This window comes from Nilaparvata lugens, chromosome 10 (genome assembly GCF_014356525.2).
Source record: "Nilaparvata lugens isolate BPH chromosome 10, ASM1435652v1, whole genome shotgun sequence".
In the NCBI taxonomy this organism is placed as follows: domain Eukaryota; kingdom Metazoa; phylum Arthropoda; class Insecta; order Hemiptera; family Delphacidae; genus Nilaparvata; species Nilaparvata lugens.
This window is the reverse complement of record NC_052513.1, coordinates 21869832-21883829: the sequence shown is the minus strand read 5'-3', so window position 1 is coordinate 21883829 and position 13998 is coordinate 21869832. Positions and strand designations below refer to the sequence as shown.

Genomic DNA, 13998 nt, shown 5'->3' with positions numbered 1-13998 from the left:
CCTGACGCTAGTGTTCCCGCGCATCACAAGTCTACTATTCAAAGATTTGAGCCAGCTGGTGACAGGGCAATAACGCTGGAGACATACATGAGGTCTGCTATCTCTTCATAGTGAATGATTTAATAGAATCAACAATAATTTTGCAATTGAATAATCACATTTTCTCGAATTTAAAGCTTATTTTCAATTTTAGGTGAAAATGTTACTGAACATTAATTGTAGAGATTTTCATGCTCAATCTACTCCACTTGATTTCTTTTGTTTCAATATTGTATCTGAAGCCTGATAATTGGGAATCTATCTGCTTTGGTGGGGCGGAGCTCCTGAAATTTTTACAGATATGGGACTTGTGGCAGTTGATAGAGCTTATCGATGACTATTTTAGGTATGAATTTGATCAAAATCGTTGGAGCCGTTTCCGAGAAAATCACGAAAAACCCTGTTTTTGAGAACATTTTAGCCGCCATCTTGAATTGCATTTGATCGAAATTGTTCGTGTCGGATCCTTATAGTGGAAGGACGTTAAGTTTAAAATTCCAAGTCAATCGGTTGATTAGGGATGGAGTTATAGTCGTGTTCACACACACATACACACACACACACACACACACAACACACACACACACACACACACACACACACACACAACACACACCACACACACAACACCCACACCACACACCACACACACACACACACACACACACACACACACACACCACACACACACACCCACACACACACACACACACACACACACACACACACAGACCAACACCCAAAAATCATGTTTTTGCACTCAGGGGACCTTGAAACGTATAGAAAACTTGAAATTTGGGTACCTTAATTTTTTTTGGAAAGCAATACTTCCTTACCTATGGTAGTAGGGCAAGGAAAGTAAAAACGGGTATTTTGTTTTTTTACTCTTATTTTAACTATACGAATAGCCCTTACCAAGAAAAAATATGTGTATAATTTATAGAACTAAATCAATTTCTTCACTTTTGATCAAGCATAAAACAAACATGCTCAATTATAATAGTTGCGTTGTAAAAATCAATAGAAGATGAGTTTCAGAATTTTTTGATTTCTCTGAAATTTTATGCCAATTTCGTTGACGTAATTGACGGTTTCGGAGAATCGTTGAAATTGAAAAAGGCCACAATTACTGTAGAGTATGTTTTCGAGTAATTCCAGCTGAATAAGCAGAGTTTGTGGAACGGAAACAACATCTACAATTCCTTCTAATTTGCATTTCTTTGTCTTCCTACTGAAGGCATCCAATAGAAATATATGGATTACCGAAGCCCTAAAATCGTCTTCTGAAAGAATACCCTCCAAATGTGATCGACTTGTCATTCCAACAAACTTTCTATATTTTTACTTTTCAATCAAGTTAGATTTTTTCATAAATTTAGCTCAATAACCAAAAATTGATTTTGCATAAACTTTAATATTCAGTACTACCACAATTTTCATTTTATATTATTTGTTGGACTTGGAATTTTTATTCAAGCAGAACTGACTGTTTTTTTCTTCTTAGAATAATGAGTTGATTTAGTTTGTGTTGATTTACACTGAAAACATTCAATATTTTTACTTTCCTTGCCCTACTACCATAGGTAAGGAAAGTATTGCTTTCCAAAAAAATAGGTAAGGAAAGTATTGCTTTCCAAAAAAAATAAGGTACCCTAATTTCAAGTTTTCTATACGTTTCAAGGTCCCCTGAGACCAAAAACATGATTTTCGGGAGTTGGTCTGTGTGTGTGTGTATGTGTGTATGTCTGTGAACACGATAACTCCATTCCTAATCAACCGATTGACTTGAAATTTTAAACTCAAGGTCCTTATACCATGAGGATCCGACAATTAGAAATTCAATAAAATTAAATTAAAAATGGCAGATAATTACTGAAAAACCATGTTTATCACAGTTTTCTCGAAAACGGCTCATACGATTTTCTTCAAATTTATACCATGGATAGCTATTTATAAGCCCTATCAACTGACATGAGTCTCATTTCTGGGAAAATTGCAAGAGCTCCGTAATATTCTTGAGAAAAATGGCGGATGATTACTTAAAAAACATGTTTTTCACGATTTTCTCAAAAATGACTAGACAGATTTTTTTCAAATTCATACCCTGTATAGTTATTTATCAGCTCTATCAACTGGCATGAGTCTCCTTTCTGGGAAACTAATGGTGGGTCCACCCCATCCTTGAGAAATGGACTTTGTAACCTCCTTCTCGTGAATGAGGTAGGTAGGTAGAGCAGTTCATAAAAATCTGGTGTGGCGCACTCACACAACTTTCCTTGCCGTTATGAAAATTGATCACCTGACGCTAGTGTTCCCGCGCATCACAAGTCTACTATTCAAAGATTTGAGCCAGCTGGTGACAGGGCAATAACGCTGGAGACATACATGAGGTCTGCTATCTCTTCATAGTGAATGATTTAATAGAATCAACAATAATTTGCAATTGAATAATCACATTTTCTCGAATTTAAAGCTTATTTTCAATTTTAGGTGAAAATGTTACTGAACATTAATTGTAGAGATTTTCATGCTCAATCTACTCCACTTGATTTTTTTTGTTTCAATTGTATCTGAAGCCTGATAATTGGGAATCTATCTGCATTGGTGGGGCGGAGCTCCTGAAATTTTTACAGATATGGGACTTGTGGCAGTTGATAGAGCTTATCGATGACTATTTTAGGTATGAATTTGATCAAAATCGTTGGAGCCGTTTCCGAGAAAATCACGAAAAACCCTGTTTTTGAGAACATTTTAGCCGCCATCTTGAATTGCATTTGATCGAAATTGTTCGTGTCGGATCCTTATAGTGGAAGGACCTTAAGTTCCAAATTTCAAGTCATTCCGTTAATTGGGAGATGAGATATCGTGTACACAGACGCACATACACTCAAACACACACACACACACACACACACACACACACACACACACACACACACACACACACACATATATATATAACTTCATATATTACTTCGTATACTTCGTATATTACCAATACCCAAAAACCAGTTTTTTGGACACCAAATTTTTTTCAATTTTTTTCGGAAAGCAATACTTTCCTTACCTATGGTAATAGGCCAAGGAAAGTAAAAAGAACACAATAGTCGAGATATTTCATCTATAGAACAGCTGCTTTTACGAAAAATCATCGAATTTCACAATTTACACAAAGGAAAAAGTACTCTGAAAACAATAATTATTATATACACTTATACTGAAGTCTGATCGTAGTTTCAAATATGTTGCCGCCAATCGTCATTATGTTATTCTCCTAAATTATTCTAGTTTAAGAATGGGGCTTACAGTTCAATGAGCAAGGAAAGTTGTGTGAGAGTACCACACCAGATTTTTTCAAATGATCTATAATTTTTTCACTTCTTATTTCCAGTTTTCTTTTTTAATGGGTTTGATGCCCACATGAGCCCTAGATTTGTCGTTGGGTGAGTTGGCTGTGGTTGTGAAGGGCATTACTCTTTTTATGATCAGCCCATAATTTTAAGAATAGTGTACTGCATTTTAAGAAGTACATGAAACGTTACTTGTTATCCTAAATCCTACGATTAAATTTCATTTATTTATACCATTTTACATTGAGCCGTATTACAAAAATTTCATTTTAGTCAGAGTTTATACTGTTGATTCTAAAGCGAATTCTATTGTAACTCTTCAAATGGAAATCTTCGCCATAACTTATCTATAATTCATTATTAAATAAAAATACTACAATTTACAAATTTTCTATTGAAATAATAATTCTATTATACTATATATATATATATTATATATATATATATATATATATATATATATATATATATATATATATATATATTCTGTTATATTAATAACATATTCTATTCTATTTTTTCACCATTAGCATTTTATTTTCCCATCATCAAGCTGTGACAGCTACAAGGCGTTTTATTCAATATATGTATCCACTACAATATCACGTACGTCAAAGAAAAATTTATAATCAATTTTGTTGACTGTTTCAATAATTTCTTTCCTAAATCTGTTTCAGGCGGTAGTTCTGGAGGGAAAGTATTGGAAGAGGAAGCTGAATGCTGTGACTGCAGAGTACAAAAAATGGAGGATGTTCGCTCGAAATCAGGTGATGGGTTGGGGGCCCAAAGATGCTCAAGATGTGGTTTGTACCTCTTTCATGCTACTTTCATAGATAAATCTTCAACGGTGGTTGAACAAAATATAAATAATAATACCTTCATAAAGTATACGGCTGTGTCTTTAGACATCCAATCGCAAACGTCAACTCCACTCAAGGAGAAAAAGGTTGGAACTGTAGCAGCGTTAAGGGTAACCCACCTTTTTCTCGTGACTCAACCATCTAAATCATCCATGAATAAACAATTTGGATGGACTTCACTTCTATTTGAAATCCCCCAAAGACAGAGTTCATACTATAAGTTTACGAATTTTTCAAGCGTTATTCATTGTTCTCTTGAATGTATGAGTGGAAAAGGTTGACACACTTTTCAGCTTGAAACTGCGTCAAATCTAAAAACTACAAATATTGGGTTATGAACATTCCACTTGGAAGAGCACTATTGATTTAATAAGGTTGCTTCAGCTAACTTATATGAAGTCTAGTATTCTTTAAGATTATCAGTTTTACTTCCGTATTGTTGAGATATTATTATGCTGCTGGCATTACTTCACAAAATTCATTGATTTGAGAGAGCTCTTGGCATTCATGATTCAATATTATTCGACTGCAGTATTCTGCTATTAATTATTGCTTTAATTCAGGAATAATCATTTCTGAAAAAATGCCACAAGGAAATATTGTAGTTATTTTTAAATGTATTTTAGTGTAGTAATTTGTTTCACTGTAGATTTTATAACTCACTCACATTTCCTGTTTGAAATAAGGATTTTTTTTAAATGATCTAATCCTTAAAAGAATCTTCCTCTTGTGGATGAAACCACCTGAAAATCTTTGTCATTATTCATATCAGTATCTTTACTGGTTAATAAATAATGCATAGTAGAACGCCTACAGAATCTTTTCATGTCATTGCAATACGCACATGAGTTCTGTATTGGCAATACCATAGGAAGATATCCCATGATATAGGGCATTTCGGTTTCAAATTTTATTGTTAACTCAAGCCGATAGTCCTAGTAGTTATTTTTCATGAAGATATATGACGCTGGTAGTCTCTCATACTGTGCCGTTCTTACACTCTCACCCTCATTTGGAACATTGAGTATTTTCTTATTATATCTTTTATTTATGGCAATACTAAAGATAGATGAATAAAAAAGATTATTTTTTTATTTTAAATGATGTATTTGTAGTTTATTTTACCATCTCAATCTCACTGATTGATGTCTTCATGACATGATTCAGTTTCTTGATCCACTTTAATACAATCTATAAATATTTGGTAGATACAAAATTTTGTTAGATAGCCTATTAATTGTCCAAAAAGTCGGTTTGCTTTTTTTTACTACGATACATGAATTTTGATTGTCATTCCAAAAAATAAGTTATTAGTTGAAGTATACAATTAATTGGCGAGTCATCTTATACTAGAGGTGTAGATTATTTATGTTGAGTTGAATAACGCTGCATCGGTGATGGAATTCATTCACCCATCCATATCATCTATTCTACTCACATCATCCCTCATTTATAACATGTCTAATTCTCTTCTCTCACTTGGGGGTAACTGCAAGAGAGGGTTTTTATTGTTCCAACTTCGCTTGCAATAATTGCATTTTGTAAAGTGTGTTATTAAAGTAAATCATCTGTTCCTACTATGTTAGCACTTTATAATTTTTTGCAATTCATAAAGTCAACTATCCATCAAATGAAATAAATCTTTCAAAGGAAAATGGCCGGTTCGATTGCAAAGATTGCTGTAGAGATTCAGTTTTGGAACAAGTTTCTGCTTTCACTCACTTGGGCTGCACAGTAACCTATAAAAAAGACGTGGATACTTCAAAGAAAATCCGTAAATTTAATCTATTTGTGGAACAATTCATAGCAACCTGAAAAAAAGTCAGAAGAAACACCAAATTAATTAAAGTTTTACCAGAACTTGGGCATCCCTGTTTTGATGTATGGAAGTGAATCGTGCGTTCTTGGTTAGAAAGAAGCAAGCAGGATCCAAACAATCTAGAATCAAAAATTTTATTTGACGTAAAACTTTACAAAAAAACAATAAGCATTATCAGCAGAAGAAATTGCGCTTCCTTAGGAATGTTAAGGGATGTAAAAGACTGGATTTCTTACAAAATGAAGACATTCAAATTGAACTGAAAGTGGAAACATGAAATTATTTGATATCAAATGATAGAGTCAGATGGAAGGAACACCTTGAAAGAATGCCAAGCAGTAGGATCCCTGTCCAAGCTCTACAATGTGCACTAACAGGACGGAGAGATGTGGGGTGGCCTAGAGGGCACAAAATTGAGAGAAAAAAATGAAAAGAGCTGCTAGAACAGGGTCATTTTAAGGACCAGAACAGGGGGTGATGCCTAAACCATGGATGTCAGAAGATTAAGAAGAGAAATAAATTTTTATTTACACAATTTAAATTATTCCCACCTATAAGTTATCAAACTATGTAGGTATCATAAATTAAATATAGGCTTACCATTATTAATGATTAATCCATATTCAACACATTGAATATCAGTTCACAATTTACTGAATCCCAAAATCATAATTTCTTGATAGAGTAAATATTGAAATGAATGAAATTTCAGCTTTCGGAGATGGACCTACTGGGCTGGCAGCCTCACAGCAACGACTGCAGCCACATGATGGTGGATGAGGACTACATGGAGTTCATGTCGGACACTCTCTTCTCATCAATTGCGGCTCAACCGTTCGCCTTCCCTGACCCCAGAGAAATTGGTGAGTGCTCCACTGTCATTCGTCAATATCCATATCCGAGGAACTGCTTCAGACGAAGTCTAGTAGCATTGGCATTCAAAGTTGATCAATTGAGCGATTAATACAAGTATCATGCTGATTCAGTATGAAAGCTTCCATCTGAAGTTACGTTTAGAGTTGTGTACAAGTTTGAGGATTTGTATGAGATTTTTGTCAACTTGACAAGTACGAGGAATCTTCCCTATTACAGTTCTGTTCTTGCTGTCATTCACGGTATCCTCGATTTCTTGAAATGTATGAAGACACCATGCGAATACTATAAACGTTTTGTCTCATCTTATCTGTTACTCCTCATACTTGTCTACAAGTCTAATCGTACCTTAACTCTGGCCTTGAGCATTTCATTAGAGCATTAGTCGTAAGCATTTTATTTGAATCTACTAATAATGCGTTTGGTGATGCACCACATCTAACACCCATAAGCTTTTTTCTAACATCATCTACAATTCGACTAATGGATATTAATGGATTTTCTCTTTACTGTCTTGGTGTGATACCTTAGTTTAGTTTACGTTTAGGTTAACGTAAGTTTATTTCAGATGAGTTTAATGAATTTAAAGCTCCCTTTGGAATAGTGTTATTCAACTTTTGTTCTTTTGTTATTCCAACACTTATGTGCTATTTAGCTTCAAAGCTTAACTGAGGGTCTCTATTCTACTGATCTTACTTCAGTTAATTCATTTTTTGTAAAACATTCTAATACTAGAATCCAGGTCAGGAGTCAGGACTAGACTCTGATTATACCTGCCCATTTTCACAGGTATGATTTGAAAAATAGTGGATCTTTCCGATTTCGATAAGTATGGTTAGATTATTCGATTGGTAACACTATTTTCCCATATAACTGCGACAATAATTTTCATATAGATTGTTCAGTGACGAGGCAAAGCACGGCTGCCATTACTCTGCTGCAATTTCCACTTACTGTTGAATAATGCCAAACTTTTTCCCCGTTAATGATCTATGTATAACAATAGTGTGTACATCTTGTTTTAATGTTACCTCCTTTGAACCGTTGTCATTAAAGAGAGTCATTTGACTGGGAAAGATCCGAAGTTTTTGTTAGGAAGTTATATTGTAAGTTAAATCAAAATTTGTACCATAGAAAAGTTGTGGGAGTACGAATGCAGTGTCCAATTACTACTGCAGTTAATTCAAAATGAATTTATTGTGATGTTATTCAGTCTGACCCAGTTATTCAGACCGATCTATTGACCCTTCAGTCCGATTTTCATATACCTCTTATATTATTTTATTATATTATATTATATTATATTATTTATATTATTATATTTTATCATTTATATTCATTATTATATTTCTATTATTCTGATTTTTATAAGTATACTTTTTTTAATAACTAGTACTAGAACTCTCTCCTTTTTATTATTTTTATAAAATGTATTATTAATATGCCATATAAAATAAAAACTGAGTATCAGATATATATATATATATATATATATATATATATATATATATATATATATATATATATGATTTTTATGTATTATATTATTTTAAAAACTGTGGTCTATTGACCTAACAATAATGGCCGACCATGGTATTGAACGTAATTAATATTGCTAACTAATTGACATATTGGTGATTTGGGTATTTCTTTTAATTATGATAGATGAATATTTATATAAATTTCTAAGATTATTTGAATTTAATAATATAGTTCTAGCTCTAGTTCTAAATATAGTTCTAAAAATATTTGAAGACCAACATTGTACGGAAATACTGACTATTGATTATTAGCTCTATTTTTGCAGTGCTATCATAAGGTGTAACGATCAATTCTATATTAGTTATTTTTATTAGTTGTATATTTTTAGTGATAAGTTAAATTTATATCCAGAAAGATCAACCAACAATATATATATTGTTTCAAAAATAATTATCAGAATGAACAATAAAGTTCTGTAAATTGAATGAAACTGATTTATTCTTATACAAAGTATTGCAGAGTACTACTTTAAGAACCCTGAATGATGAACATCATTTGAAAATATTGAAAAGGTAAGAAATAATAGATAGTAGATATGCTACTATTATTTCGATCATTAAATTACAGATTCATCAAACTGACTCACAACTCCATTAGTGAGAAATACTTGTTAGAGGTAATCAAAAATTTAGATTTATTCAAAGCTTCCAGTTTTACTCTTCAACTTCAATTTACACTCTGAGGAAAAATACATTATGTGTATGCAAAATTGTAAAACAAAATAATAGCTGAAAATACTTGAAAATAAGTAGATTACACTAGGACTAGACGTAGTACAGATTTAACAAAACTTGATGAATACACCAATAATAGACAATTGGCCTACTAATTATCATAGACTGAACTGGTATGATGTTACTTTCAAAACTATACTATATTATATATTTTTTATTATTCCAGGAAATTGTTCTATTATTCTAAGATTATAATAATTAGTGCATTCATATTAGACTACAATACTATTACTGGCATTCATGTATTTTTGATGTCCATGTACTTTTTTAATACTTATGTCGAATAAAATTATTGATTCATCAATCAAGTGATTAATTGATTATTCCTTAAAAACTCAATTGGTTACATTCCTTACAAATACCCACCATTTTGTGAAAAATGATGTAAAGCATGCACGTATACGGTTCGACACTTGACTTATTTGAAGTAGCTGTGGTGGTAGGAGAAATATAAAAGTTGAATGATTAACAGTCTCGAAACCATTGTGATATCAGAGTTAGCTAGTCGATGCAGTTATTATGTCGGCTTCTACATTCGGCCAGCATTATCTAATAACTTACGAATAGAAATTTTCTTATCATTTTTGAGTGGTTGTTATCGGAACGTCGGCTTGAGGTCCAGTTTAACTGCACTCTCAAATCAATTTTTACAGTTTTTTCTCCTGAACACTAGCGAGAAATATATTCTTTTCTCGATGACTGGCCAACCGCTGATTTTGTAAAAGAAATTCAGTTTTCTCTTCGTGTGCGAGCACTTAGATTTTTCTAGTCTAATTTTCGGCACTTTGCTTCTCTTTGAAAAAGTAATGCCTCTAGTGTTTTTCAAGTCGACCAAGAGCATTCAGTACGTTTTTGGATTTATTAAAGCTTTGCACGTTAAGGAAGAGGTGATCTTTCCAAGGAGCACCATTAAGGCTTTGCTTGTCAAGGAGGAGGCAATTTACTTGAGGAGCGTATCAAGTTGTTGTACCTGTAGCGTGAAGCAGCGGTACACGGGTCAAACGTATGTATATTTTGATCCTATTATCTTTTTCCAAAATTGTAAAAGTTAATGTTGAAATTTTCTGAGTAATATTCCTAAATCACAAAACTTACTCGGATGGGAATGGTTCATGATAATTTAATCAATCGATTAAAGATAATGTTTTTTAATATGTATTAAGAAAAAATCCATGACTGTTGACAATGAACACCATGCGATTCGAAAGCATGCTCCAGTGAGTGATTAGTATATATTTTTCACAATTAATAGACCTATAGTCTGCAAGTCGTCATTTTACTGTCGAAACTTGATATAAAAAATACATCTTCCACTACCGATTCTGTATAGTCTACATAATATTCAAAATACGGATAAGGTATTCATTCTTATTATATAAAAAGTACAAATTTAATAATTATTCATTCGTTCAAGTATTTCTTATATAGGATTAACTATTTAAAAATACTGTACTCTCTGTTCTATACTATAATATACTATATTCTGGAATCTTCGTACAGAATTATGTTTAATTCAGACTACCGAAGAAATATTGTGATCAGCAAATTCAATGTTAGCATCATTGCGAGCATTGAAAAATAACATTCTTAATTTATAATTTTCTCACTGCAATACGGGATATTCTCATTTATATTATGGATATGTTTTTCTTTTAGAAAACTGCTAATATCGCTCTAATCCACCGTATAATACTTTCAATATTTATTTTAACAAATCATAAAATTAAATTGTGATTGAAGAAAATATAGTATTTGTGTTAATCAGGGAAATTAACATGATTTTTCCGTGACTCTATTATTATCCTTAGATCCATCCATCAAATATTTGAAAAAATACGGTGCTTTCATAAAGTAAATAACTCATTTTTGTTTTAACGACTTCACCTGATAGATAGTGGTACTCCACTTGATAGACCCAAAAACATTATTTCAATTCTAAACCATCTTACTGAAAACATATATAGCATTACTTTGAATATATTTCGCAATAATGCAATCTATTCTAATTCAAAGTTCAACATTCCAATTCCGAATCTTATTTCAATCAATGATAGCAGAAATTACTCTATTATTATTCAAAACATGATTACTATTTACTTTGTTTCCTCGTTGGGAATGCAGGTTGAGCACCGTATTGGTATGTCTGTGTACCGTTAACGAATGAACGACGATCGAAATCGAGCATTTGTTTGCTTTTTGGTTGCGAATTTCACGTGAGAATCGTCTCAGGCAGAAGAGAAAGACAATCACATAGATTGTCCGTTCGAAAATCGCCAGAATCCAGAGGCAGAAGCGCCGTGCTACAGCCGTGCTATGCTGAATGTGTTGCATGCAAGATGTCATACGTTCGGATGTCAGGCCCACGACAAACACAAATCCTACTGGCAGCGACTTTTCAATTCTGGACCACAGAGTAAGATTTGTTTCAAATGTTACACCTTAAAATGTAGTGGCTTAGTAATAAAGACATTAATTATTCTTTGGTTTGTTTCTTCAAATCACTGAATTAGATCTATTACTTTCAAAAGTGGTTACTTTCTTTAATTGGAATTGCATACGTTTCGATTCTGTGACTTCGATATCTATGTTAGATGTATTTTTATATTAATTTCTTAGCTATGCTACTGTAGTGAATCTATAAGATTCTTTTCTGTTATGTTGAGTAGTCAATGTTTTGAATGTAATTCAATATTATATTGCAAGAATGAGTAGTGTAAATTGAATGTGTTTCCTAGTTATTCTGTTATTGTAGTGAATCTATCACATTCTTCTTTGTTTATTTATGTCAGTTTATTATTTTTAATGTAATATTTTAAGTATTAGTAGTAAGGTTGTGGTATGTGGCGTATATAACATTCCATGTCTGAATAATTATTTCCATAGTATTCAATGTTGGAGCAAATAGATACAATTTTTTCAAAGTACTAATACTTCACTGGATTTCATTTTTGTTGATAATTGTTTTGATTGGTATAACAGGTAAACGGTTAGTTATTAAAAGCGATACATGACAAAAGCGACTTAGGTAGTTGTAGAAATGGCGTAGATGTTCAGTATTTCAAATAGTAGTTGTGCAAATCTTAATATTGAAATCTCTTCATTGAAATTTTATATTGTGTTTCTGTTCAAATGGCAAACGTATAATCTTTATAGTTGTTTGGTACACTTATCTGAGAAGCTTAATAGCTGAAAAATAGTTCCATTCAAATTATAATTTGATTATTCAATAATTAAACTGTTGACATTTTTGCACTGTGTTCCAACAATTTTTGCATTATTTTTTCTGTACAATCTCTAACAGATACTAACGATTGAATGCCAATTTTATCCTGCTGAAAATCAATGAATTTCCAAGAAATGATCTGAAATCAATTTCCAATAAAAAACGTATTTCTATACTTCATTGTAATTATTATCAGCTCATTAGAACTCTTTCAGTAGCCTATTATGAGCAAACCAGCATGTAGCTTTCCCAATTAAAATACATAGATGAATTATTAAGCATCTGAAATGACAGTTGACTCCTACATATTTTGAAAATATTCCCAGTTCAAATGAAACAGTGCAATTAATGCAGTGCGATCAAGAGGTTATCATTGTTAAGTTGAATGAGAATGCATTTCTCTTTGATTAAACAGCCACTGGATTTGTTTTTTGTTATGTGCTCGTGTGATTATTTATGATACACCTTGAATTAATCAGGTAAACTTGGCTCAATACTACTTGTATGGCTTATTTCAGCGATCCACCGTTTAATGTATTATTAGATTTTACCTTTAACACACACAATTTCCGATGGTTGACATAGTTATTTAACTTTAATAAGTAGTGTGTAGTTTGGATTAGTTGGGAAGTTCCATGGTTCCATTGCTTACGTTGATTGCATGAAGTAAAAAGTAAAAAATTCTTTTTTTGTTGTAGAATTTCATTGTTAATAACAATGTTTGCATGATAAGTTGTTTTCTAACAATCATTACTGTAAGTTACTGGATTATTGGTTGAGATTTATGATTTGGGTTTTACTGTGTACAGTAGCTACATTTAGTGAGAGAGTTAATATTAAATTATCTTGAGATATTTCAGTATTTTTCAACATTGATGAATTTTTATTACAATCTTTAGTTATGTAAAGTGCAATTTTTATAAATAAAGCACTTGGAATGCTAATTGAAGATTATTCAGAGGAAATTTTTCAGACAGTTGACTTATCATATTTTTCAACTTAAAAAAGGTGTGAATGACTTTCTCTTTGACAATTTATCTTTATAATTGTTTGAGAACAAAAAAATTGCTTCTGTGCCGTTTCGTTGAGTGTTGGATGTTTTAATATTGAGTTATCAGTTAATCCATACGTACGATACCCATTTATGAAAGTATCGATCGAGCTATTCAATTTTATCTGGTACTCGTGGAGATGAAAAGTCACATTTCTTGTCAATAAGCCTGTCATGATTTATTAGCCAATTGCTTGAGCAAATTTCCAGTTAATATGCGTCGCAAGTAAAATGTATGCAATTTAATGTATCAATGGGATACTAGAAAAGTATGATACTATAAAGTATTTATTAGAATAAATCAGTAAAAATCATTTTATTTGATAAAGGACGGAGAATTGAAAAATTTATGAGATTTATGATCATGATAGGATTTTTACTGATATATATTAACAACGAACCTGTATTTCATATAGTAGCTATGCTATTACCTCAACAATATTATCGAGATCAGTTGTGTTTAACAGCTAAATTAATTCTCTAGATCAATTTATATGTTCATGACTC

The 13998-nt window shown here is 32.0% G+C and overlaps 1 protein-coding gene across 2 annotated transcripts in view; it reads left to right on the top strand.

Moving 5' to 3' along the window:
- The window catches only part of LOC111044828 (MLX-interacting protein), a 77150-nt gene that overhangs the window by 33202 nt on the left and 29950 nt on the right, over nucleotides 1-13998 (top strand). For both annotated transcript variants that reach the window (XM_039436559.1, XM_039436560.1), the window contains exons 4-5: nucleotides 4067-4192; nucleotides 6781-6931. In XM_039436559.1, coding sequence (XP_039292493.1) covers nucleotides 4067-4192; nucleotides 6781-6931 — 277 coding nt within the window. The remainder of the gene's footprint in view (nucleotides 1-4066; nucleotides 4193-6780; nucleotides 6932-13998) is intronic.